This window comes from Patagioenas fasciata, chromosome 6, assembly GCF_037038585.1.
Source record: "Patagioenas fasciata isolate bPatFas1 chromosome 6, bPatFas1.hap1, whole genome shotgun sequence".
Classification (NCBI taxonomy): Eukaryota; Metazoa; Chordata; class Aves; order Columbiformes; family Columbidae; genus Patagioenas; species Patagioenas fasciata.
Genome location: NC_092525.1, coordinates 34,404,054 through 34,431,987, shown reverse-complemented (window position 1 = coordinate 34,431,987; position 27,934 = coordinate 34,404,054). Strand labels below are relative to the sequence as shown.

Below are 27,934 nucleotides of genomic sequence, written 5' to 3'. Positions count from 1 at the left end.
GCACAAAAAACACAGAAATGAGATTTCTTAGAATACAATTACACGTTTATTGTTCACATTTGAAATAAATTGGTTCCTGACTGAACCATCGAGAGTCCTAATGCATCTGTAAACTGGGTATCACTATAAAACAATTTAAAATGCCATGTAAAATAATAAGTATGCATCTGTTTCATTTCATGGTTTCTCAGCATAACAACTCTATTTACAAATATATAAAGATTTTGCTCTTTAAGTCATCTGAAATATCAAAGTAGTATTTTCAAGTCACACCACTTAATAAATATAGAACCTGTTTTGTTAAAAATCTACAGTATACTGTACATTCAAGTTGAGGCAAAAGAAATTTTAATGCCAGATACACTTGAGACAAATGAATGTTTCCAATAAACAATTTCTAAAAGTGCTATCTCTGCCTGTGATGAAAGGTAACGTTAGGATCCAATATTTCATTACAGTCAGTTTCATACCATTGCTTCATTCACAGAATCAGAGCTTCTGCTACTAGAAAAATATCAAAGCTTTTATATATTTTTAAATTATCTTCAAGAGTTGCAAAAAAATAAGAGAGGCAAAAAATGGTCTAAAAAAATAGAAGCCACGTGCACACACATACACACACACCACAATTCAGATCACCACATAATCCTCTAGAAGAATGATCAAACTCACAGCATTCTGTTTCACTTTAGAATAAGTTTCTGAACATAACTCTAACAAGAAACCCAACAGGCAACCCTAGGAAGTCTAAGGCAGTTGTTCTATGTGCAAGTTTCTACATAGCAGAGTGTCAACTCTGGAGTCTTCCCATAGCTTTGTGCATTACTCCGCTGCTTCTTTGTCACTTTCCACCCACTGATTTGGCTTGCTATCTCCAGCAGGTGTTTTTGATGCAGCACTGGAGCTGGGAAAAGAGATAATATTACAATGCAAATAAATTATGCTTTGGATAGAAACACAACACTTTTTATTATATGACGCTTAATATGATTTGCTATATATCAATCATAAGCTTTATATTAGGCTTTGTGAAGTTATCAGAGCTTAGTCTCTGCTCTACATAGAGTTTCGAATTATAAAAAAAAAATCCGCAACATCATTTCAGATACCTGTTATGTGTAAGATACTGAGATGTCTGGCAAGATTCTGCTGAAACTGGAACACTCAACATACAGTGAGGTTTTCTTTGAGATGTAGATATTGCTAGTCGATTATCTTGATCAGAACCTAAGAGATGCACATATCATCAGTTAAACTACAGCGCAACCAAAAACATTAAGGACTTGCTTCTTAATGTCTTCTGCTTTAAAAAAAAATAAATAAAAAACCCAACACACCGAACATCTCACAGCATGCCTATAGCAGTAAATCATCGTATTATAGATGCATGATAGAATTTTCTAGGTATACTTAATGCTATTGAATGAAGTTAAAACTGGGATTCTAAATTTGAAAATTAAGCAGTTATATACGTGACTACAGCTGCAAGTAGTCTACTGAAGTCAAGTTTAGTCACTCACATGTAACTTTTCTGGCTTTATAACTGAGAAAGCATTTTTACTTTTAATGTAAAAACTTATCCAGCATGCGTATGCAGTAATTGACACCAACACAAGAGCTCAAACATGTCAGAGTATAGAAAAAAAAAAAATAAAAATGCAACAAGTTAGATGCCTTAGCATTTATATGAACTTAACTATCACTAAACTCAGTGGAAAGACATGGGCAAACTTGGCAGGACCAGATCAATCCCCATTAGCTCTTCCTCATATTTAGATTTCAAAGCTTTCATACGAAGTGAAAAAAAAATAGAATGATTCTGTATTTTACAGTATTCATCATAGCACTACAGAATTAAGAGTTTTTGGACAAGTTTTAATGTTAAGTTTTTCTTTTTCACAAAACAATTCTAATGATAAGTTATGTAGTAATATCCAAAGGGAGTATGACTGTGGCAAACATATTTTTGTTTCTATTACTATTATCAAGCAGCTTAAGGTTAGGATATACAAAATTGAAGAATGCACTTCAGAAGAGACAATATGGCATTAAATACATCCAGAAACACTAGTCTTTCAACAAAGGCAATTGCAATTCAAAAGCTTTAGTGCACAAGGAATTTTAAACAGATCAAGATGCTCACAGATCACTAAATCAAGTCACCTTTTATGAGCAACAGCCGAACAATCTGAAATCTGTTCCTAAAAGTTTTCCTACTGTGGAAGACCATTTCATTTCACACTTACAGAAACACTACAGGAATTGCACAGAGGAGAAGCAACGAGAACGCATGAGGTAGGTTACTTTATCTGACAAGAATACAAAGTCAAGCTACCTTTGCTTGCCAGGTGTTTCACACATTTAGCTTTAAAAGTTGGCTGCCACAACAAGAACCTATTTAACAGAGATTGTTGTTACTTTTTCCTTCCCAGTTCCTTTTTATTTGTTTCATCCCACCTCCCCACCCCTTAGAAAGTATTGAAGTCTCAGTGGTGAAGATCAAAACACTGCATATGCATATTCAGGAATAAAGGGGTGGGAAATAAATTTACCAACTTGAAATTAAAAACTTGTACAGGAAATAAATTTTAAAAAATACTTTCACTAAAAACAATATTCTAAACTACATTTTTTCATTATCTTTTCAGAAAAAATTACTCCTTTGTGAAAGTTTGAATCTTAACATTCAGTTGTTTATTGCTCAAATTCATTCTCATCATCATTACACTCTTTTCACTATTTCTTTTTCCTAAGTATATTTTTTTTTTACTGAACACGTGCACGCATGTTTAATACTACCTTATCTCAAATAATTAATGCTGCCATCACCACATTATGACGCTCTTGTTTCCAAAACTTATTTCTAATCTATACAGATCTCTAATAGGTCATGACTTCTTCAATAGCCTTGGCAATTAATACACTCACATTTAATTTAATTTAGTAATTCTAAAAGTTCCCTGTTCTTAATAGCTGTACTGTCAGGTACTTGACATTCACCAGCTTGCTTCACAAATATAAGTTCTTTACATAAGTAATTATTAGGAAGGGAGTTATCATGATTTCATGATTCCATTTTTAAAAGGAGATTCTGAACCATCAGTTATCCGGACAGGTAGAAACATACATGCTAAAATCAGCCTTGGGAAGTTGTTTTTTTTTTCTGCTAATAGTTTTGTTCATATTTGCATCTTCCAGTTGAAAGGGAGGAAAAGAGACATTACAAGAACATAATTTGAAAGAAATACTTGCTTCCTAGGAAGGCACTTGGAGCTGTCACATTTTCAGAGTGCTTGCAATCAGTAGACATACTCAAGAACTGTTGCTTCAGCCACGTTCCTCTATCTTCTTCAAATGCCTTTCTCTAGGAAAGGAAAGGACAGATTACACTTAGGACCACAGGAACACACTTAGTGCACATTAAACTGATGCTATTCTATCTAAGAAAACAGAAGTAACATGCCCATGTAATTAAGGAAAGTCAGCAGCTTAACATGAGCAAGCTTTAAATCCAACAAGGATTAGCTGAGGAGGCATTCATTTACAAGCTAAACCCCATGACTTGTTTCACAGAAGTTTGACTAGTCCTTTCTTTTCACCGTTCTCCATTCCAGTGACACAAACTCCTGTCACTGACTCCGATGTTCCCCCTTCCCCCTCAGGGTAGCACCACCTCTTGGAGGTAGCCCTCATTTCTGTAATCCACTGAGGATTACAGTTTAAACCTCAACCCTGAGCCCTCTCCTAAACAGATAAAAATGGCATTGAAAATAGCACTGATTACTTCTGCCTGAAACCGGGGCAGAAAGAAAGGGGTTGTTTCATTTTCCAATCGCTCTGAGCACAGAAAATGAAAATAACAGTTAAAAGACCACCTCCAAAAGATCCAATGGCTCTAGAATCAAGCAACAAGCTCTCTCATCTCCCAAAACCATCAGTGAAATAGGACATCCCCATTATATAAAATTATTTCTACTATGCCAGCAGAAAATAGAGCAGGCTGAACTCCAATGCAAATTTTCACAAGCACCTACAAGACTTACAGCATTGCTTCTCTTGTCATATTGAAGCACTTTAAGAAAAAGAAGCATGGGTAGTTGTGCTTATGCTGCAACGTAGTCCTAAATGATTGCTTGTCCAGAAATGTTTATTATCACTCAAGACTTTTAAAGCTGAATTCAAGGTCCAACATGAAATTCACACACTCATTAAAATGCAAATAAAATTAAATGAAAAGTTGAAGAATACATATCTATAAGTAGTGGTCTGAGTCAATATTTGTCACCATGTGAACTACGTTTGTGCCAGTATCTAAAGTAAGATCTGAAGTATTTTCTGTCCTTTACAATAAATTTTACAGTGCAAGAACAAAAAAACCCCCAGCTATCTGAGTCAGACAAGTTGTCTGTTTAGCTCAGTATTCTGTCTCCAACAGTGGCCACAAGAGATGCTATTTACGAGACCATGTGAACCCAGCTGCTCTCTGCACTGCATACCCTTGGAGGTTCCCATACCCAAAAGTAATTTGATTAGACATGTTGGAAGGCACCCCCCTGCCCCATCCTGCCCCCCGTTTTTGTATCCATCAGTGGACATGCTGTTCCTGAGCTTAAGCAACTGCTTTTGGAACCTGCTGGTATTGATAACCTGTGGTAGCAAAATCCAGAAGTCAACTACCTGATGTATGAAAACGTACCTTTTCTGGATATGTTTTAGACAATTTCAAGAAGTTTCTATGAATTTCCTGTAGTCCTAATCTTGAGAAATTTGGTGAACAACAGTACTGCTTTCATCTGACGCAATGAATCCAGTTTTATAAATTTTAATCACATCCCACTCCAGCTTCCCCCTCGCACATTAAAGCAAGTAGTTCTGTAAGCTATCTAAAGTCCATTTCTTTTTTCTTTCAATGGCTATTTTTCCTGTTGTATCTGTACTATCACAGTTTCACAACCACATCATCATGACCTCCTTTCCCTGCTAAACTGGTAAGCCCCTTCATGTTCTTGGCCCTAACTATTGGATAGACCAAAAGACACACATGCTAGAGTTCATCCAGTGACTTACTCACCCTGACTGCCTTCCAGTATGTGTGGTTACTGGCCAGCTTAACTACAAGAACAGAACAGATAACCCTAACAAAGGGAAAGGCAGCAGTTACTTCGCACTTCTGCAATAGTCACTGTTTTTCCACAGAAGTTTAAGAATCAAGCACCTTTGAAAATCCAACCCTGCAGCCAAATCTGACTGAAATTTCCATAGGCCTTGCTTTTGTAGGAAATCAAAATTAAGCAGCATCTAATAACAGATTTAATGATTAAGTGGACTGATTTTTGTGAGTACTTAAATATTTCAAATGCTGAAGCAAAAACGGGTCATTCCAGTGGCAGCAACTGTATTTTCCAATACACGCAAAAACCCCTTGTTTTTTTGAATTACCAACAGAATGATCTACAATAACCACAGATATATTTTACACAGAATAAGAAAGATCTTGCTCTACAGATGTTAGCATACAGATACTGTTGGATGGCTGCGCTGTAGTATGCGTAACAGTAAAACTACTTAACAATCAGTAACTCATCTTTCATAGGAGTTCCCCTTTTTAATACCTCAAGTCCTAATCTAATAGCAGCTTCTGTAAAACTTCTTCGTTCCTTCTCAAAATTCTTTTTTTGTTCTCGAAATAGTCTCCATTCCTCCTGAAGACGTTCTCTTTCTTCCAACAAATAGCAGTCCTGTAGTATCAGAGTGGTGTCATCATCGCATGGAGACATAAGCTGCTGCTGCAGATACAAAGCAACAAAAGACACAAACATTAGTTTGGGAGTGACTGTTAAGAGGTGCAATATTTCCACAGGTGCAGTTTTATCACAAAATGGTTGAAGTTTAATATAGTAACAAGGTACTAAGTATGAAGTTGGTGGCTGCTAGGGTCAGAATTTCATATGGCAAGCAAAATGTCCCTGTTCAGGCAGGTGACCTTCTCAGCCTTCCTCACCTTTGTTTAGCCTTCAAAATTATTCCTACCAGAATTAGAAATTCATTAAAATACTAACCAAATCCATTAGCACACATACATTCAGACCAACCATTAAATATGTCTTATCTAAAAAGCATTATCAAAGAATAGAGAAAGGCTCAGAGGTGAGAAAAGTGCCACATTAAAAAAAAACAGAAAGCTTAGATTCAGTCGAAGAAAATAAGAAAAATTAAAGCCTACTACCTGTAAGAGCTGTTGCTGAGTTCTTATCATTTCTTTACATTGCTGAATCTCTAACTCTAGCTTTTCAGTTTCCAGCTCATGGTCTTCCCTTGAAATGACATCTTTTTCATTCAGAGCTCCTGAACGTACACGTGACACTAGGAAGGGAAAAAATGCTACTTAAAATCAAAATAAAATCCCTCCCATCAGCAACTCATAGTAATAGCAAAACATTTTAAACTGTATTTATTTCATCCTGAAAGACAGATACACAGCGTATTCACAAGCACCTCTATCAGAGACTAGAGACCTCAAATTGGTGCTACATTGCAATTATGCACAAAATCCAGTTAAAAAAAAAGTAATGAAAACAATAGCTGTTTTGCATTCCCCAGAAGTAAACCAAGCATCTGCACTGCAATAAAAGTGCCACACACACATGCACAAAACCCCACTTGGTTCAGCAGCTATTTAATAGAAAAATCAAGACAACTGAAGACTTCTTTTCAGTAACATGCTGCTAGCCTGTTCTTCTCAGCTCGTTTTTGAAGGGCCTGTGTGTTCATAAAAATATGACAGTAACTATATTTATCACAGATATAAAAAGAAAGGCTTTTTGTTCAAGTCCTGTGGATGAGAAATGGAGCTAACAAACATTGTGTGCATATTTTCATTCCATTAAAGGAACTAATTAGAAAGGAATAAAATTTCTTGTGTATATTTACATATTGCTTTATTTAATTTCATGCATTCATGCATAGCTATCACAGGGATTGGGATGAACGAAGTTTTGATGCCCTGATGCTAATGTTTGAATATTAGTTGAATCCTAAAGGACTAGACGATGGTCATCGCAATAAACCAAAAAAAGTGACTCCAAGAAAATGGAAAATACTTGCAACATTTTTCCTGATGCTTATAACTATTTTTTCCAGTTACTTATACCAAATCAAGTATTATTCAAAACAAGTGTTCTTAAAATCCTTTCTATGGTATAAACATATTCTCACAGACCATCTGCTCTTTTATTTGCAATTGCATGTGTGACCTTCTCAGTCTTATTCTTGACTGCAAACATCCCTGTGGTAGCAGCAGCATTTGCTTGCATGGGAAAATAATACTAGGAAAGAATTTTATATATTTTTAGCCATCTTTTAATGCTGTTTAACAGCTGGAAATGAGGAGAGTCTGACATCATACCATCAGCTAGTTCACTTTAGAATGCCACAAGCGGCCTCAGAGGTATGGATGTGGCAAGCCTAGACTCCTGAGAAGGATTTACATATTTACCATCAGTTTACTTCAAATTGATATGTCTGCATTACTTGAAAAATCTCAAAGAGGAGGGGAAAAGCAACAAACCCTACTACCAGTCTCGTCCTTTCAAAATGAAAAGAATTATTTATTCAGAAAGTTGCTGTTTACTGTGTCGAAACTATAATCATGCCCTTTCTCATGATAACAGCCTTGGTATGCAATTGCTTTCCTTACTACCTACAATTAAAACTCACACAGGAAAACGCCAATCATAAGCCCTTTTAGAAAGTCTACCAGATCACAATTCCTCCCATTTTAGCTTAAACAGCAAAGTAAATCCTAAGAGCACAATATCAAATGGAGTTATCAGTAGCATGCTATATGTACTTGCAATACAGTTAAGCGTCACCTTGGTTATCCAGCTTTTCAACGTGATTTTTCAGCATTCTCCATTGCTTTCTAATGCTGTTGGTAAGCTGCTCTCGCACAGTTTCACAAGACAGCTCCCACATATTCTCTTTATTTAACTCTCCAATATCTTCCTCCAGGTCTGACAGCACCTGTAGAAGCAGAAAGAAGAAACTGAAAAGCACTCTGTGTATTTGTTTATTTAAATATGTATATGGATTTCATTTCCTGAAGAGAAAGAAAACCGTTATATACAGGAGAGATTTTTCCATCCAGGGAAACTGGACTGTCATGGAGTTCAGTTCCCTGACAGCATAATGCTGAATAGACAGAAGTGACCTGTCAGTCCCCAGAACCCACTACAGAGCATCGATCAGGTAGCGAGTCTCACTCAGTCTCACTCATCTTCAAGCTAGAGAGGTTCAGAGCGCTGAGTTCTGCTGTCAAACTTCAGCAGTAGCTGCCCAAAAACTCACTATGCAGCATGAATGGGATCTAAGACAACAATTTTATCCTGTTGGGAATTTAGTAAGGCAGGGACAAATTACTTTTTTCCCCACAATGAAGACAATAAAACCACACTACACATGGAAGGTAAAGAGGAACTTATATCTCCCTCTCTCACTTCTATTTTACACTACTGTTCAGACTTCAAACCTGAATGCTGTCTCCAAGAGTTAAGACAAAGTCTAAACAGTCAACAGAAGACTAGCCCAGGACCAATTTAGTAGATTTAAATTGAAAAGCTATAGCTGTTTGAATGCCTGGGATGAATACTCCACTCTTCTCAAGCACCTAAACCACATACAATCCCGTTTATCTACAAGCAGATAAGAAAAATGGGATGGGAAGTACAAAAACAAGAAGTTCAAAAGCAAAGTAATTCATTTACAGATGCAGTAGCACTTTCTTTCAAACCTGGATCACCGGAGATCTTAAGGAGCAAAACAGCAGCTCTTTTTGTTTAAAAAAGTAGTTGTTTGGTTTGAGGCGGGGTTTTTTTTGGAAGGTTTTTTTGGTTGGTTGAAGAGTTTTATGTCACTTCATAAAGAAACATCTTATGCCTTTACCTATATTTATATATGCCACCACAAAGAAAACCCAGTCTGGAGCAGGCCTCTCGATAGCACTGTGATTATAGGACAGTCAGGCGGTTTCATGGCTGTTATTTTGCAATGCAAAGCAAAATAATAAATGATGTAAACAATGCGACCACATCACCAGATGCCATGCTCCAAAGTGTATGTTTCCTTCTAAGAATCTTCTCCCATATTTCAACTTTTTCTTATGCTCAGGGATACTCTCTCTTACTACTATAAGAAAGACCAGTTAACTTTCTAGACTATTCCCTACATCACACTGACATCAAGACAGAACTGCAACTTCAGCAAAAGGAATAAACAAACTCTGATAAACAATGAATGCGCAGTGTGCTGTTCCATAAAAAATAAAGTATCCCGTATAAACAAATAAATACTTAAAACCTGGAAACAAACAAAAAGACCCCACAAACAATTTTACTTAGAAATCAAACATCTTCCTTGAACACACCAGCAGCTCTGCAAAAAGAAATAATAGCTACTCTAATCCATGTACTACTATAGGGATGCACCCTAATTACATTTCCTCCACCCCCATGGATCCTATGGGAAACCTGGTTTCTTTGCATAAGCACCTTGAAAGCTAGCATCACATCTTAGTATGGAAGGTGGACAAAATCCAAAATATAGGTACCCACTGCATTTAAAATTCATTCAAAGTATATTTTCAAGTTTTCCATTGACTGACTGGAAAAAATATGCTGGGTATTCTTCGCAGACAGAACAACATTGAAACACTGATGGATTTCAAGCACGGATGTGAAATCCACTGCAAGTGCCATAACAAGTTCACCTTTTTTCTTTCTTAAAGATTTAATTACTACAACACTATACCAACCTGCAACAGATTTAATTTGAATTGAAGAATACTTACTGGTCCATCTTCAGACCTTTCTTTAGGTTTCTGTTTCTGTGGTGGAAGAAGTGAAATAATCTCTTTCTTCATTTGCTGAAGAACTTTTTTCAGCTCAGCATTTTCCACTAAAAGCTGTTTTTGGCGTTGTTCATAATCACTTAACAGAACTTTGTACATTTCTTCTTCATTTCTGGAGGAAGAAATCTTACAGTAACAACATAAAAGCCATGATACATGCTTCAATTAATATTGTTCTAAGACAATTACCTGGCTTCTGTCTTATCAGTCCTCCATGCACCTCTCTTCCCATCAGCTCTACCAACATAATTTAAAACTTCCATTGCTACAAATGAAAAGGATATTTCAAAGTGTGAAACAACATGCAAATATATAAATATTCAGATGACAAAAAGCTATATGTAAATGCAACGTTGAGACCACATTACTCAAATATCCCCCTCAATCTTCAGATCGATATGAAACTGCATTGCCCTGCTTAACGCAGTAATATTAAGATACTCAAGGAAAAAAGACCGTTTTGTTTTTTGTAAACTCAGAGGGATGTATTCTCATCCTTTCATCTTTTAATGCATTTCTTACTGGCACATTAATCTCTATTTCAGCCTTTATATCAATGGAGTATCAGTTCTAGCCTTTCTTCTGGCAATACTGCCAGTTTCACCTCCAGTTTAAAGTAAGTAACTTCCTGATGTTTCACAATGTGTTTCTCAAAACAAAGCAGCTTGTCTGTCTACATTTGAACTAAAAAAATAACAAAACAAAACAAAGACCCTAAAACAACACATCACTACAGATTAGTGGTCCAATTTCAATTCTAGTTATCTATCAAGCAAAGAGTAGCTAGATTAAAAGAGCCTGTTATTTTGACCTCCCTGATGCTTGAACTAGTATTAGCCACCTGGAGTCAAGAACATGCCACAAGTAAGTTTTGCTGACCTCAGGGTGAGCCTTCTAGAGATTACTGAGCTGATATCTAAAGACTTGCTATAGCCAAAATAGCATCCTAACCTGGTTTAGCCTACCCACAAGCACTTTCAGAAAACTAAAGCAGCAGAAAACGAACCTGGCAACAACAGGAATAGTTGCCTTCAGGTTTAGTGAACTAAACCAGCTTACTGAAATAAAATCTGCACTCCAGTTGGCAAAGAGCTGAGTGTTTTGGGGTTGTGAGGAGGGACAAGAGAGGAGAAGCAGGACTTCTGTTCCACTGGAGAAGAACTATATAAATACTCTGAGGCCAGACATGTGAAACAAAAGGTGCAAATATTTCTATCAATCACATAATGCCGACCACAAAAATCTATACTCATGCTAAACAGCACTGAGGAATATCTTAAACAGAATTTTTGGGCAGTACAACATATGATATAGGAGATTTCCTTTCTCTGCATTTCACATAACACTATATCTATCTCATGTTACCTTCCTTCAAATTTCTCATTGTTACCATAAGTTGACCATGGTACCTCAAGGGGAAAAAAAGCTCATGCAGTGTTCCTTCCTCATCGTAACTGGTGGGCACAATACAGTGTTTATGACACTGTCTGAAGTCTTCTGATGGTAGCAGTAGCAAGAAAGTAATGGAGACAATTCTCTAGTTTAGGAAATAATTCTACATAATTCTCTCTAGTAAAAAACTTATTTTGCAAATATCTCCATCTTGGTTTGTGGTTGGTAAACAATCTTATGGAACGCAATATAAGTTTATTAGCCTTTCACAGTCAGCTGATGTGAAATAGTTTATCTTTTATGTAAGATTCTAACATCGCAAAATTCTACAAGAGGGGGACAACATTGACTTTAAAGATACCCAGGACCAAAACATTCTTAACATAGAGAATATGCTATTTTGCTGTAGTAAAATTCAGAGCTACTTACCTATCTTTTTGTCCTTTTTGTTCATCACTAACTGATGCAGGCGTTCCTTTAATTTGTTATATTCTCTCTCTTTCCTCTTCATATCATGATTGTACTGTGTAGCTCTACTTGAAATTATATTCTGTAACTTCTGTACCTAAAAGCAACCCCACAAAAACTGTGTTTTTTCAACTAAAGTATAAACAGATATTTCTTCAGAAAATTAGAACAAATACATGAAGCAAAATCATGCTTCTATTCAACCGTATTTCTAGTGAAAGGAAGTGACAAAAATCAATCACTTCAGTGAAAGACAACATTTACCAGAAAAAAAATCATTCCAATTTAACAATTAGGAAAGCCCTTGCAAATAATCATATTATTGAATATCTATGTAATGACTTGTGTTAATGTACAAGACAACTCACTTCATCCTTCTCATTTTTAAGTAACTGGTGCAAATTTCTGTTCTTGCTTTGCAGTTGTCTGTCTCTTTCCTGAAGTCCAACTATTTCCCTTTTAGATAATTCCAACTGTTCCTAGAAAGTGTTGATAGTTGATTATCAATAAGAATTAATAGCAAAGGATTTAAAGACAAAACAACACCCAAACCAAACTGTCAAACCATCTCACTTAAGTTCGCCTGTATATTTGATCTCTGATGTTTTGGGAGTGATCGTGCATTCTGAATGACAATTTAGTTCTACTTTCTGGATAAAGAAGCATGATTCTCCAGTACAAGAAACAAAAATTCAGCTTGGTATTTGACAGATACTATCTTATACAGTTATTACTTTCTCATTAGGTCAGGATTCTGTAATTGTATCTATACTGTGACAGTGAGACAGATACTGAGCCACCTGTAAGAATCAGACTACAGTATTACTAGAATGCTTCTGTTAAATAACCAAGGGAACAATTAACACAGATATGCAGACTGTGACCATAGCAAAGCAAATGGGACATTTCACACAGAGTAAGGCTACACAGATGACCTCATTACAACACATCACGCACAGTAGCATTTCAGAAATGTTTGTAGAAACATGAGACTCAAACAAACCTGAGATTGCCACCTTAAGTGACAGAGCTAAATGCTATATACAAGCTATTTTTCTTTGTATTTGTAGTGAGCTAAAATGTGTAGAGATACTTAAACAACAAGAACCTCTAAGTAAATCACATCAGAAAACAGGTAACACAGTAGTGGAAGTCAAGAGGACTGCTGCATGGTATCTGAAGGAATTTGCATGAGAAACCTTACAAGCTGACAGTTAAGTTAAATGCCCAGGCATTAAAGCAGTACTAATAAGTTCTTCCCCCTACACTTCACCTTAAAGCCATTTGTCTAGGGAAAGTAACTGCAGCATTCTGTAGCCTAACATTAGCTAGTGTTTGTACAAAAATAAGTGCAGATACACATGATTTTTTCACGTCACATCAAAATGTTTCTACATGGATGACCAATCTCAGCAGGACTACTACGATTTTGAGAATCTATAGCAATATATGTCAAGGAGATGGTGCTGGCTAGTCCTAGTGAAAAGCAAGCCTAAAAAGCCACAAAACATGCACAGATTATTTTTTTTTTCCTTGACAGGATCAAGGGAAATACAACACTAATATGACTGCACATACAAGTAGCAAAGACATAGCATAGGCTGCGGCTGCTCCACAGTGACTGGCCTTGGGCATGTATTTATCGTGTGATAAAATAAAGCTTAGTAACTTCAGTTTTGACAACAGCTTCTGAGCAATTCTTACAAAGAAGCTTTGTAGTCAGCTATCCGAAGAAACCAACAACAAAAATTCACGGAAAAAACTACAGATATGAAGACTGATAACAACCCTGTGACACACACCAGAAATGCTACCTACACGTTCACTAGTTACAATTATATTGGGAATTATCTTTTAGAGATGGACATACCCTTTGAAGGAATACTAAGTGATATCAACTGAAGTCTTTAATATTTTCACCCACAGCATGCATTAACACTTCCAATCCAAACAACCTTCCCTCTTCCTTGATTAAGGAGGCCATAATTCCCATTAATTCACATTTTGTTTAGCTTAAGGAATTTTCAATTGGAAAAAGACTTTAAAAAACCCCAAAATGCACATAAAAACACTATTGTAATTTACTACTGGGGAGAAAAACAAACAGCAAAACTCAGTGTTAAGAATGTACAGTACCTGCTAAATACAAGCACTGTATAATAGTGGAATTATCTTGGGTTTTTACCTTTAATTTAGTATAACAGTTCTGTAAGTGTTCCATATCACTACCCAGTTTCAGATGCTGTAATTCTATTTCTTCCTGAGCTCGAAGGTTCTTGTGCTGCAGTACGAGCAATTCATTCATGCAATTTATGATCGATATTAAATTTAATTCTTTTCCTTTAGACTCCGCATAAATAGAAGGAAAGCCCAATGTTGTCAGTTCCTGGTAAAAGACAAGGGGTGGGAATAATAACTGGATCAATGTCTCGCAGTTCTCCAAAAGAGGAAGTCAATAGTGAGTGAAATCCTATATGAAAGTGAAGCGGGGTGGGGGCACAGCATCCTATTCCCCACCAACTAGGGCTTCTGAGCATTGAGAAAGAAGCCTTCTTAACCCAGGGAATCTTTGCTACCACAATTGACTTAACGTCACCTTCACACAACCTCCAATTAACACCATCTGGCTTACCCTATCAAGATAGGAGATACTCTGTTCAATATTCTCTTCTGTGCAGAAGGCACTGAAAAAGCCGTGCATGCTTTTGGATGAAGGCAGTGGCAAGCGTAGCACTTGTGAGTTCATGCTTGAGGGAGATATCTTTTTTTCTGAGGTATATTGAAAAATATTTTTGCTATCTAAAAATTAAAAACATTAAGAAACAAGTCAGTGCTAATAGTTTAGGACACAGACAAAAAAAAAAAAGTCCAACTATTCAAATTATTATTCACAGAAATCTACAAGTCTAGAGCTTAGAACTTCAGTTAGAATGACATATATTAAATAATTCACAATGAAGAAAAAAAAAACCAAAACACAGATGAACTTCCCCTGAGGATTTAAAGACTCAATAACGTTTTAAGGTATTATAGCTTTCAAATTTTACTCCTCCACCAAGAAAAAAGCCAAACACTCAATCTTTTTTCCTAATTGGCTTGCTATGAAACAATATTTTTTCCCCCACAGGTGCAAAAACTGTGCACTTAGTGAAAATTTAATAGAAAGTAAAACATCCTTATTCACACTAAGTGTATGCTGTAATTTATTCTTCCACTAAGTAGAAGCAGGCAAGAAAATATTTACTCCTTTAATAGATTTGTAATCAATTTATGAGGCAATAAAATTTAGAACAAATAAAGACACCTCTGAAAACAGAAGAGATCCCAAAAGGTGTGATTTAAAAAAAAAGTGTGGCTGAGGTGTCTTAGAATCTTTATATACATGTGGAAGGACAGAATTTTACCACAGCATTTCTGTAAGGACTCAATTCAAAACAAAGCACTGTATGTATTACACATTATTTAACATTCTGCTGAATTAGTAAAGTCTGTCACACACAAAACTCCAAACTCTCTCTCTTTAGCAGCTATAACATCACTGGCAAAGTTAGCAAATCCGCTAAATTCAAAATATTACCAGTTTACCTGATGACAGCACTGGCACAGTAATAGTCTTCCAGTCTCCCATAGCAACAAAGACAGGCAGGGTACCTGAGCAACCGGTTCAGCAGTGAAGTATTCAGTACAATTGCTGGCAATGTGCATTACGTAGGCACCTCCTAAAATAGCAAGAGCATTTCGGATTAACAATACCAGCTAGTATAAGATTGAAGTGGGCATAGGAGAGTCACTTTGGACTTGAGCCACACAAAGTTTTTCTACTTCTTTACACAGCATTTGGAACACAGTAAGTGCAGCAATTATGCTGTGAAAATGATGCATCTATCTGTATTTAGGTACTCTTAAACTTAACTAAATCTTGTAGACCATTAACTAAAGCTAAAATGCCATCTACACATGAAAATAATAAAGACACACTGTAGATAAATCAGTTGTTTTCGTTGATATACAGCACAGAAAACACAGCAAGCCAAGTGCTGAATATTTTCCTGACATAACTAGTAAGAAATTTTATTAAGATAAACTTACGTGAAGTTTTAACACAAATCCATCTGACTTGGATTATTACTTAAAGAGAAAGATAAAGGCACTACAGAAGATGTATTGGCAGAGAGAAAAATTCTAATAAATATTTAACCATTTAAATTTAACTTAACTTATACATTTAGTTATACTGCCTTTGCCCAGCAAGTTTCTTGCTTATTTGCAGAATCTCTAAAACTGTTGAAGAAAGCAAATAGAAGAAGCAGCCTTACCCCATTGGCACTGCCACTCAGCACAGCTCTGGCCTTCTGGAAATGAAAGGGGAAAAAAAAATAACAATCACACACTTGTAAGAAAGAACACACCGACTGTCCCTTCACCCCACCTCTGCCATCCAGTAAGAGGGCACATAATAGCATTAGAGTTACCACACTGCTGGAGACTTAAAATCCAGCTCAGACGCTTTGGATTTGGACAGAGCAACCCATCAGCTGTTATGTAAACATAACACTTCAGGGAAACAAACTTTCCACCTGACGTGAAAGAAGGCTCCCTTTTATCAATTAGCACTTCAGAACAAAATCTCAAGTCAGTTTTAGATGGACTCCGTAGACTTTTAGAGTACAGGGATGTTTTCCCCTGGCCCCCCCCGCTAGTGTTCCAAACAACACACTTCAGATAAGCAACTTCAAAATTTCTGGCAGTGCAACATTGTATTTTTATCACTGTGGTCAAGGCTGTAACTTGGGGAAAAAAAGAAGATAATTGAGGAAAAGAAGAAAGCATGCTCTGTTATCCATAAGGTCTCTTGAGAACACAGATTAGAATCCTTATCTACACTTCAAAGTGCAGAACAGTGCCCAAAGCAACACCAGGTTTTTAAGAGATCATGATGGTGCACTGCCACATGCTCAGCACTAAGAAAATAAGATATGCAGCTGGATGAATATTTCTCCAGGTTCCTAAACTTATTTGGGGAAAAGGTAAACAGTTATTCCTCAGATGAGTTGAAAGGTTGTAGGAACTACGATATTACATATCAGAACACACACTAAGGCAGCAACAAAACACAGTCAATACAAGTCTAGTGGCTGTTCTTGTAAAAGAAGTGAGTTTTTCTCCTTTTTCTCTGGCCATATTATTTTTCTTTTTCCCCCCCTGTAAAAACCAAGATGTCCAGAAGCTAACAAAGTGAAGGTTCATTTTAAAGACAGGAACTGACCTCATAGCAGAAATCTGCAAGGTATATTTGTTTTTACCTATCCAAAGCAACTGTGCTTTTAAAAATGGAATTCAAAGTCAAGCTAAAGATTAAGAGGACACACTTCTTACATGTTCATTTTATTTCTGTTGGATCCATCAGACAGAGAAACCTGCAAATGTAAGGGAAGAAGAAGGCAAATTAAACTACAAGTGTATTCTCATTAGTGGCATCACAATCCTGCATTCTAACAAGGTATTTCAAAAGATTGTTAAGAAACTCAAGACACACAAATTCCATTAAGGACTGTTGAAAAGTCTGCAAAAACAGCACTCACATTTCAGATATGCTGTTACTTTCAAACAGACTGGCTTTTGTTCTTCAAGAGGCTGCACACCCATTAGGAGATCTTATCATCTAAATTCCCTCAATGTACAGTATTGTCATCGTAGAGAGACCTGTGGGCTGACAATACTATTCTGACACGCTATCACCCCACACAATGTTTGGCTGGAAGCAGTTACAAGACTAGTCCAGGTGTGGGAACACAACAATTCTCCAAATTCCAGCCCTGTAAGCCGCATGCAGATCCATTCCATGAAGGTGCTTTATCAGAACTACCCTCCAGTGACCCACTGTTTTCAAGTACCCCAACAAGAGGCCACAAAGAAAATTAACACACAAACTCAGGCTCAGAAGGATGTCTAGTGAAGACAAAGAAAGCTACAACATAGGCAGCATAATAAATTCCAGATAATACAACTATATTATGAGCACATTAATCAACCTTGAGGGCTCTAGAGCCTTTTGTCTTGAAAAGCCCACCTTTAGTACACTTCACACTGTTTAACACATCAGATTAAACACCACCCTCAGCAATTGGAAGATTCAGAAAGCAAACTCAAAAGCTTTCTCCAACTGTTAAACCACTACCCCAAAGAATCTTAAGCTATGGATCAATAGCTTTGAACCAGTAATTATTCAGAGAGTGTCCAGGGTTTCATACTTGAGTTGTCTTTACATACTGTATTTAGAATTAAACTCAGATGTGCAGAACAAGACAACCCCATGTCAGCTGCACAAGGGAATGCTCCAAGCCTTTAGTGCCATGCTGAGATCATTTCATCAGTTGCACGTGGCTTGTACTGCAGTTCCAGACCTCAGCCATGACTTCTAAAGCTACTTAGTGACTGAGATCCATCAGATAGATTTCCTTCCAAGTCTAGGCAGTTGCTCTGGAGCAACACAGCTCAAAATAGCCTCCCTGAAGTATGCAAGAGCTAAAGACGAGCATTCCTGAGGAAGACCATGTCCATGTAAAATTAACTTAGATACACTGTATTCAGAAGGGACTAGTCACCTTTAATACACTACAATGCTCTCTTTAACCACCATAACATAGCAGTGAACACATTCACACAGATAGAGGAGGAAAATGTGCAACTCTGAAGCAGTATTTTATTATGGAAGAAGAATAAAATACATAAGAAAAGTAACTGAGGGATGTCCCTAAGTTATCCTGGTTATTTACAACACAGAAAGACTTTAAGCAAGCAAAAGTAGTAAGGAAGTTTTGTGGTAGTTCCCCTCTCCTCACCCTTCCCCAAATCCTCATGGGGAAAATATGTAGTAGGGGAAAAAAGAAAATAAATCAAGTTTTGCTGTTTCCCAACATCTAATAATGAAGTCAAAAATCTGACTGACTGCAGGTAGGAAAAGAACCACTGAACAGCCAAAACAACTGTAACTACTTGATGACTTTCCTTCTGTGCCCATTTTCTGTACATAAGGATTTGTTGCAGTTAGTTCACCAACAGGTTTGAGGACTTGCCCAAAAACCTGTAATCACCCAGTACTTGCTATAATAGATGTAATTCTGCCAATTGTCAGAGTCACTTCTTGTCCCAAGCAAGTAATTCCTGGAGTGCACAAGGCCAAGGTGGACTGTCAAAAAAATGAGCCCATGATACCCAATGTCAAATGTTTGAATATAATGGCAGAGCCATCTCACTGCAAGCAGAAGTCTAAAAACCAACCACAGAAAAACCCCAAACACACACACACCCCTCCCCAAAATACTCACACTAAAATCACAGAGAGCTTGACTAATACCAAGGAAGCAGTAATCAAATCAAGGCATTCAAGTGCTTGTTGGAATAAGTGAAGTACAAAAACAAACAAAAGAATCAACAAACTTAAAAAAAAAAAAAGCGCTATGATGGTAATAACGTACCAGAACTTGATTCTTGAAAGGCACCTGCGGAGCTTTTTGACCAAAAAAAGTACAGGAGTAGTTCTACAAATACCTACATGATTCACTAACAAACATTTTTCTTTTCAAGAATAAGTTTAATCTAAACTTCAAAAATAGTACATTTCACAAACCCAGACAACTGAAAGAAGCTGTTTTTAAAGTTACTGGTTTGTGTTTTGGAGGACAGGGGAGGGAATGACAAAGAACATGCTAGGATTCAAGATAGAAATCTGATTAATTAGGCCTGAGTTCAGGCCATATCACAACTTGAAGATCACAAGCAGTAATAAGTAGGATTCTAAACTTTACACAGTGCCTAAAGTTATCATGCCTACACTTGAAAAGGAGTAGTTGCAACTGGATTTGTAAAACCCATTCAGACCATCAGAAGGGAATCTCTAGTCACAGCACTGTGCTGGGATCATATTACACCATCTGCTCATCTCTAACCTCCACAGGGTGTGACACAAATGGGAAATGCAGTATCTGGTCACCCAGAAAACTTTTTCCCCTCTAATGTAGAGAGGATAGTGAAAGGCAGTTTTTGGAAAGGTGATTTCTACCTTTCCCAATAAGGCAATGTCTTGGAAAAAAGTTTATAAAGTCAGTATCAACCAGAAATTGTCAAACAAACATTCCTTCTCTGTATATTTCTACTACTACTACTACAAGTTGTGACATGTATAAGCTTCAACTTGTAAAACTGGGGGCAAGGAAAGTTAACGTTTACTTAAAGTGCAACAGGATTCCTTCTACTAAAATTACATCCCAAAAGGAGCTGTGAATCTGCTTAAAGCTTTTACATTTGCCTAGTAATCCACAGATGCAACACAGATGGCTTTTATCCTGATAGACACAGAGACATATCAGTATACGTAAATGCAGGGTACACTCCAGTCATGACATTGAAAGTTTACAAATATATCCCTGATAATGTCACAAGGCATATACTTGTTTTAATTCATGTAATCACCAAAGTCCATACATTTCCTCCCTAGAGTTTTGACACTTCTTGTCCCTCTACAGATGTTTTGATAAAGTTTACAATTAACACTAAAATATGCAACATATCCAGTGATAACTGTGTAGTTGAGAGGATTCTTTCATCTAGAACTCTATTACAGTTTTAGTGACCTTTATTCAATATTGTAATTTTAATGGTGGGTCTTGCAATCAAAGTAGACCCCAGATCTTTCCTCTCACATTTACAAGACTGTGGCATTTTAATCATTATTCTATAAACTGCAAAATGGGAGTGGGGAATCCCCCTGTTTATCCACATTCTATGGGAACTTTAGTGTCAAATTTCCAGATAAACTTCTCAGTATTGTCAAAAGTAACATGAAAAGGCAAGTCAAACCACCCAACCTGCAGGCATTAAGTCCTTGTTTCATTATGAGCATATCATACTCAGAAAATCCCAAGTACACTTCCCCTTTCCATTTTATTTAAAAACAACTAAAAAAAAGTTAAGAAAATAAATGTTTATTTTATCTTGTTAGCACATATAACCATACAAGAATATACCCTCACATCTGATAAAATTCAGTGTTCAATGACTGTTCTTTCATGGTCTTTGCCTCAAACACTCAGGTTACAAGGAATATAATCTGATCTACTACATCAGTATTCAACTCTACCTTTCACATACACAGGTGACTGAAACTCTGTTAATGCAACCACTGAAAATATTAAAACACATGGAAATGTTTCAACCTGGCTCCCAAATTCCCACCTCATTTTGAACTAACACTATGGATCTTCACATTAGCATTTTCCTATCACTAAACAACAGTGCTATTTTGTTCATCTTCAAAATTGTATTCCTCTTTATTCACAAACCACTTACTATATGTAGCTGGAGCAGAACATTCTGATACCAAACCTCCCCACGTCACAGATACCCAAGAAGAAAATCTGAGGAACTGTCTTCTGCAGATCCTTCTCCTTTCCCTGAGGTAAACTTCAGCCCAACTTCATAGCCTGGCTGTCTCTGCAAGCAGAGGACTTTTTAAAAGAAAACAAACAAGCAAACCAACCAAGCACACACAAAAAACCCAAACAGCAAAAACAAACAAGCCACAACTTTACTAGTTAGTAATATTTACTGTGCAGAGTCAGAACTAGTGTTCCAGACCTCATAAGTGACAAAACTCACCAGTTTCAGTACAATATAACCTTTAAGTTAAATCAGGCATGGAATGGAAGATGGTAACTGCAATTTCGCTAAAGATTGCCAAGGAATTCAAGGAATGGTTCTCCTGTAAATTCTATGTTTTTATTGAGCAAAACCAAAGTGTCACAGAACAGACTTCATAACTGCAAACAAATAGGACTGGTGAAACATCAGCACACCTTCTGTGGAAGGAAGGAACACTAAAAAGTCTGTCACAGTGCTCTGGATGACAGATTGAGCCAACACACCTGGGCAAGAGACAGCATAACTGGATTTCTAAAGAGCTTTTCACAGCATTTCCTACCAAAAGTTCTTAAACTAAGATGTCAGGGGATTTATTAGTGACTGATTATAGATGGGGAAGGGCAAAGTGTAGGAATGATAAGTTTGAGGTGAGGTTATAAAAGTACATCGTATGAAAGTCCCAAAGAAACAAAAATTAAGAGCCCCAGAGGGGTCTGTGCAGGCATCTCTGTTGTTCAGTAAATTCAAAAGGGCAATAAGCATGTAAATAAGAAAGCTCACATACTGTACAGAGTCATTCATAAAAATAAACACCTAGAGTGAAAGACAAGAACTGCAGAAGGCTGTCCTCATAGTAAGCAAATGGAAGACTAAAACCAGCAGCTGAAATTCCATCTTTGCAAATGCAAACTAACACATTGAAACAGACAACTCTGCTATGTACTTAAACCAACAGCCTCTAGCTAGGTATTATCATGCAGGAAGAGAACCCAGGGTCACTATGATTAGCCCTCTGGAAATAATAGCTCAGAAGCAGTTAACAGAACATTGGAGCTGAGAGCAGAAAAGAGATCATCTCTGTATGAACACTAAACCTGCCCAGCTTAATTATCACATGCAGGTACAACTTTCCCTGTATAAAGGACAGAACAGACCTGAAAACTGTGCAAGAAGGCAAATCAACACTTTCATACAAGAAACTAATAAGCTACGACTTTTCAGCTTAAAGAGGAAACAGCTAGAAAAATAGGGCAAACACAGAGAAAATAATTATTCATTGCTTCTTTTAACAAAACAGTTATGTAGGATGAAACATGCAGCTCAACAGCTAGAAAATAAGAGCATTTTTTCCATATAAAACACAGGGAAATTGTGGACTTGCATCACCATGAGGTGCTGTGAATGCTAAGCATATAAACTGGATCAAATTCATTGAAAAACATCTATCAGCAGCTATCAAATTCAAAAAGAGAGATACAAGCTCTGCTCAGAGATCCTTCAGCTCCAGACTGCAGTATGCTAGGAGGATACACGGATAAAAGCATCTCTGTACAACCAGCCTACACTTACAACCTCTTCCTTAGTATCTGCTGCCAGACATTCTCAGAGACAAGATATTGACCCCAATGAGCCTGGTATTATCCTTTCCTATGCTCTCATCAGCCTAGATTATAACTGATATTAGTACCACAGCCTTCCCCCATCCAAAAAAAAAAAAAAAAACCAAAAAACCAAAAACAACCCAGAAATAACATCTTCCCCCCAAATACTTATAATCTGAAATCTCCATCAATGGTATAAAATAGTTTCTCTAGGTCTCCTTTTCAGGCTCACTATTAAAATTTACCAAATACATTCACATTTTACTTCACATGCTTCCTGTTTTAAGTCATTGCCCTGGAATTCCGATCATACCTTTGCAGCATACAGAGCACCGTGTAACCATTTCACTGACAGCAGAGACAGCAGTAGAGTGTTCTACAAAAACTGTGGATGCAACAATACTACAATTTGGTCTTGCACTGTGATTTGATCTTCAAACTGAAACGGGCTTTGCCACAAACAAGGCAAGCAATATTTTTAATTAAAGTAAAAGAGCCATATTTTTAAAATGGAATCTCTACTCTTGCATCACGTGAAACCGCCAGCTAAAGCCGAGCGGCCACGAATCCCCTGACTCAGAAAGCTTTCCAGCTCTCACCTCTTCCAGCATCCGCCGCTTGCAGCTTCACACAGATAAACACCACGCCGGGCCTTCCAGCGGGGCGCAGCCGGGCCGCTGACCCGCCGCCCTCGGCCCCGCGGCTCACCCGGAGCCTGACAAGAAGCAGCACAGGTCAAGACCCGCACCACCCCCGCGGCCAGAGAGACTCCCCCCGCACACAGCCCGGCCAACGGAGCGCTCCGGGGCGAGCCCAGACCGCGGACACGCCGTTCCCCTCGGCCGCCCCACGCCGGGCTCCCGCACCGGCCCCGGCTGCGCACCGGCCCCGCCGCGCCGCCCGTCCGTCCCCTCCCCCCGCGCCTGCCTCGCCAACGGCCGCAGAGCGCCCGTTACCCGCCGCGCCGCACGGGCGGGACGAGCCGCCGCGGAAACCGCTTCCTGAGCCACCGGTGAGAAGAAGAACACGGAGGGGAAGGAGGAGCCCGCGCACCCACCCGCCCAGCACCACCTGCTGCGGTACTGCCGACGCGGCAAGGGAGGAGGAGAAAGGCGGCTCCCGAGCGAGCTGAGCTGCACTCCGCGCCCCGCAGCTGCCGACACCAGCGCTCCGGCCCTCAGCCGGGCCCCGCGGGGTTAACCCCCCCGCCGCCCGCACACCCCCGTCCGGGCGCCGCTGCCATTGGCCGGGCAGTTGCTAAGAGACGTTCAACAAGGGCCCGCACCGCCCCGGCGGGTCGCAGCGGTACCGCGTGTGGCGGCACCTGCCCCGGCCGGGGTGAGGCAGAGCACGTTTGGCACCTGTCGGCGGGTCCCGAGAGCGGGGACGGGCAGGGAGCGGCGCCCGTGATGGGAAAGGAGCCCCAGAGTCTTCGTTTGGCTGCGGGAAAGCCCTGCAGTGCTGCACCGGCGGGCCGGCGGTGAACGGGGTTGTGTCTCCTTAGATACTGTCCTGCCCAGATTGCTGTCGCCTTTCACGGGGGATGGAGCAGTTACTGGTTTGGAAAAAACGTGTTGTTAAATATTAGCCCTTACCTTTGACTATATGTTGCTGAGTTTTTTCCCTCCCCGCAGGCAATTTCAACAGCTGTACACAAAAGCATAAGAAGTTCTTTGCTGAGTCACGTTATTCAGCCAGCCTAAAATCACATTTCTGTAGAATATGCTTTAGAGAAGACAGCTTCATAGTTGATCTCAACAGTTGTTTGGTAGTGTCTGAAAGAAAGGCATTGCTGATTTGAGAGAGGAACTTACACCAGGAATCCCTGGCACTCACCTAGATTAAATTTTGGGCAGACATCACCATGTCTCCCTATGGGAGACCTCACATACCTGGCAGCCCCCCCTGTGCCTGGGAGTGGAAGAGCACCCAGACACCCAGCTTGACCCATGCCTTATTGCCAGAGATCATCAGCTATCTAGCACCACCTTGCTAAATATGAGAGGCTTTTAATAAAATTGCCCAATAGTACTCAGGAAAGCTAATTGAGTAATCACGATCCATAGGATTTGATTAATTATTGGGGTTTGCAAGACTGCAGCCTTCACTCGATGACATGATTTACTTTTCTTGATACCTACCACCTTCCCACCCAAGTACACCAAATTCTGCAGTCATGTGTATTTATACCTGCAATATCTAATTCTCAGGCCTGTGTGTTGCTGTAAGTTTGTTGACACCTCACATCTCTCTATTATATTTTGGTACAGGAGAAGAGGTCAGTTTTTATGTTGCCTTTCATAATTTGAAATTTTCTTCCTAATTCCTTTCCAGGTTAATAAACAATATTTTTCAATATTATCAACCTTATTCTGGTTTTGTTTTTAAAGGTGAGACAATGAGAACAGGTTCTACTGAGTAAAATAACATTTTTAATGCTGTAAACATTTTAATTTCTAGTGTGTAATGAGTGTTTAAAGAATATTCAGCCCTGTTCTCTGTAAACTTGCCTTTGTTGGTCCAACATTCTCTTCACATTTAGCTTTGAGGAGAGTATCCTGTTGGGGGGTTACCTGCAAATAATCAAAAACAACTGAACACAAGCGAAGTGTAGAGATTGAGGACTATTCTTGTTGATTTGTGAAAACCTAGGGTATTATAGTCCAAATCAAGAAATAACAAAACAATTACTGACAGAAAAGAGGCTTACATGCAATAGACGGGATGGCTGTTATGACTGGAAAACCACAATCACAGAAAAATAGCAGCAATTGCGACAGAAAATATCTATTTTTAGTAGATTATATATTTATATACCCTTTCATAAATTCAGTTATTCACTCAAGTTGGCAAATTTTGATTATTTTGGTTATTTTCGGGTAAGAAGATGGTGATACAGGCCACGCATGAGCATTTTCACTGACAGGGTCACCAAGTGGACAGAGTGATGCTCTCTGGCGTGCAACAAGGGATGGAATCGTGAAAGAGAATGAGTCTTGTAGGTTATCCTGCCACAAACATAGCTGTGATAAACCTCCCTGCATCTCTTACACGCTGCTTGCTCTCCCTCCAGATTCTTTTTTGCACAACGTTTCTGGTTTTCAAAGGTCAGCTTGAGAATGGAAAAATGCTGAATAAGGTCAAAATCAGCCTTTCAAAATTCTCACCAAAATCTAACCTCCAGGAACAAACCATACTCCAGCCATAAACACTGGAAGTAAGGCTATCTTTCTTTTCTGTGGGCAGACCGTAACTACCTCTCCAGCAGATGAAATACACTTATATAGGGCTAGTAAACTGAGTGGTTCTTGCTGTGTAGGAAGCACCCTCCCGTGGCCTGCAAAAATACTGATTACTGTTTTGGCTTTTAGTACCTTTGCAATAACACTAATAAATATTTTTAATAACAGTGCATTCTTTTCAGAATTATTTAGGTCATAGGAAATCATTCATCGCAGTGCAGAAGGAACATTTCATTGTATGACTCAGGTTAATTGCGGAGACTTTGGATCTTTATACTGTAGCTTTGCTGCAGGGGCACTCTTAGGAGGAAGCAGACTAACACAGAATATAATATGTGACTGGAAATGGAAAGTGGGACAACAGACTTTGTTCACGGGAAGGATTAAGCTCCTGGAGCTTTAAGAGATAATGCATGGGGTGGGTGGTGCTGAATTTCCTTTGTCCCTTTGATCACAGCAGCTGTTCCTGAGGTTGATGCTATTCAAAAGAGAACTCCCCAAGCACTTTGCTGTGCATCATGGGCCAGGCTAAGTTTATGTTTTTTTAAAGGGCTGACCAGGAAAGGAGAAGTCTTTGTGGGATGCTTTCAGGCAAGAGAGTCAGAGGAAATTTTACCATATGAAAAAACATAGCCCAACACAGTTCTTTATTGATAATGCACCAGTTTGTTATAACACAGCTTCATAAACCACAGCGAGAACTGAAACACACCTTTCTGAAGTGGTTTAAAACAAGGTGGCATATAGGTGGAATTTTGGTGTAGGAAAAGGGTGGTGTCATTGGAGATTTTGGTTCCTAAGGGATACAGGAGAGAATAAAATCAAGTATTTCTTATACTCTCTTGAGTAATATCATAAATATCCTGTAATGGATGTCAGGTCCAGCTCCTTAAACAGCATTTTCCCTCTTGACTTGGGTTTTCTTGAATCTAATTTATGGAATTATTCGGAGACTCACTTTATTTTGCTTTATAATTCAGCAGTTTAGAAAAAAACACAACCTGTTATTTCACAGCCATTCCTCTCTGTGATATAGACCATTATCCTTAAAATTAATTTTAGTCCCATTTCTTTTATAAACATAGTTTATAGAACCAATGATTAGAGAAATGTTGAAAATGTATTTTTGCTTTCCCCTTTGTAATCCTTTGCTAAAAAGTTTCATTAAGAATTGTAATGGAAAAAATATTAAAGAACCCAAGCAAACTGGATTATTTGGGAAGTAAGATATGCAAAGTATCTCTAAAACCTTAAATTCAGGCTGGATAAAACTGTAACATGGACAGGAGAGCAAACAGGCTCCTACAATTCAGAAAGAGCTGCACTGATCCACAGTTTGTTTGCATTTCAATTCAAACTCATCTTCTTAAGTACATTCAAAAACGCTGTCTGCTGGAGTGGTTTCTATAGCAGTGTCCTGCCTCGTTACAAATCAGCAGGGCTGACGAACCATGGACTAGCAGAAGCTCATTAAAACGTCTGATCCTGTTATGCAATAGACCAGTGGCAGCCTGTGACTCCTTTATTGTCTCTTGATGTAGGATCTGTGTCTCGATAAAGCCTAGCTCATCACGCTTTCACATCTCTTTGTGGAAATGCACAAAAATAACCTCATCAGCCAGTCTATGGGTTGTGCTGTGTGCTTGTAAGCGCTTTAAGGGCTGTTTTCAGTTCCAGATCATACATTAGAAGCTCCAGTCATGCAGTGATACCTCTATCTGTGCATGGCCCATTGGAGGCTCCAAAGAAGGGGCACTACAGCAAAGTTTAGGTGGACTTCACATACTTAATCCTACCTGTGTGATCCAGTCCCTTCTCTCTCCCCACCTCACTATGTGACAGTCACTTTGTTCAATATCTAAAAGACATGCAACTTTTGTCTGAAAGTTCCCTCTGTTATTGCATTT

The 27,934-nt window shown here is 38.5% G+C and overlaps 1 protein-coding gene across 9 annotated transcripts; it reads right to left on the bottom strand.

Annotated features, from left to right (window-relative positions):
* Window positions 1-23: 23 nt before the first annotated feature.
* On the bottom strand, window positions 24-23,968 carry SSX2IP (SSX family member 2 interacting protein). Of its 9 annotated transcripts, none has more exons than XM_071810493.1 (16): window positions 23,857-23,968; window positions 17,141-17,181; window positions 16,081-16,116; window positions 15,350-15,483; window positions 14,397-14,563; window positions 13,950-14,150; window positions 12,133-12,243; window positions 11,726-11,861; window positions 10,094-10,169; window positions 9,845-10,016; window positions 7,872-8,022; window positions 6,227-6,363; window positions 5,613-5,786; window positions 3,253-3,364; window positions 1,110-1,227; window positions 24-904 (listed from the first exon to the last, which is right to left on the bottom strand). In XM_071810493.1, the coding sequence occupies exons 4-16, from the start codon at window positions 15,390-15,392 to the stop codon at window positions 823-825; spliced, it is 1,680 nt and encodes a 559-aa protein (XP_071666594.1). In that variant the 5' UTR covers window positions 15,393-15,483; window positions 16,081-16,116; window positions 17,141-17,181; window positions 23,857-23,968; the 3' UTR covers window positions 24-822. The 9 variants fall into 9 exon arrangements, with proteins under 9 accessions (XP_071666594.1, XP_071666593.1, XP_071666592.1 ...); XM_071810492.1 differs by lacking the exon at window positions 23,857-23,968 and adding an exon at window positions 23,742-23,803; XM_071810491.1 differs by lacking the exon at window positions 23,857-23,968 and adding an exon at window positions 23,385-23,608.
* Window positions 23,969-27,934: the final 3,966 nt, after the last annotated feature.

Excerpts from the sequence above, each read along its gene's own strand:
- SSX2IP (XM_065842248.2), bottom strand. The coding sequence starts at position 15,392 with ATGGGAGACTGGAAGACTATTACTGTGCCAGTGCTGTCATCAG. Across the intron at positions 14,564-15,349 it reads TGTGCCAGTGCTGTCATCAG|ATAGCAAAAATATTTTTCAA; the intron begins GTAAACTGGTAA and ends TTTAATTTTTAG. Across the intron at positions 5,787-6,226 it reads CTCAGCAACAGCTCTTACAG|CAGCAGCTTATGTCTCCATG; the intron begins GTAGTAGGCTTT and ends TTGTATCTGCAG.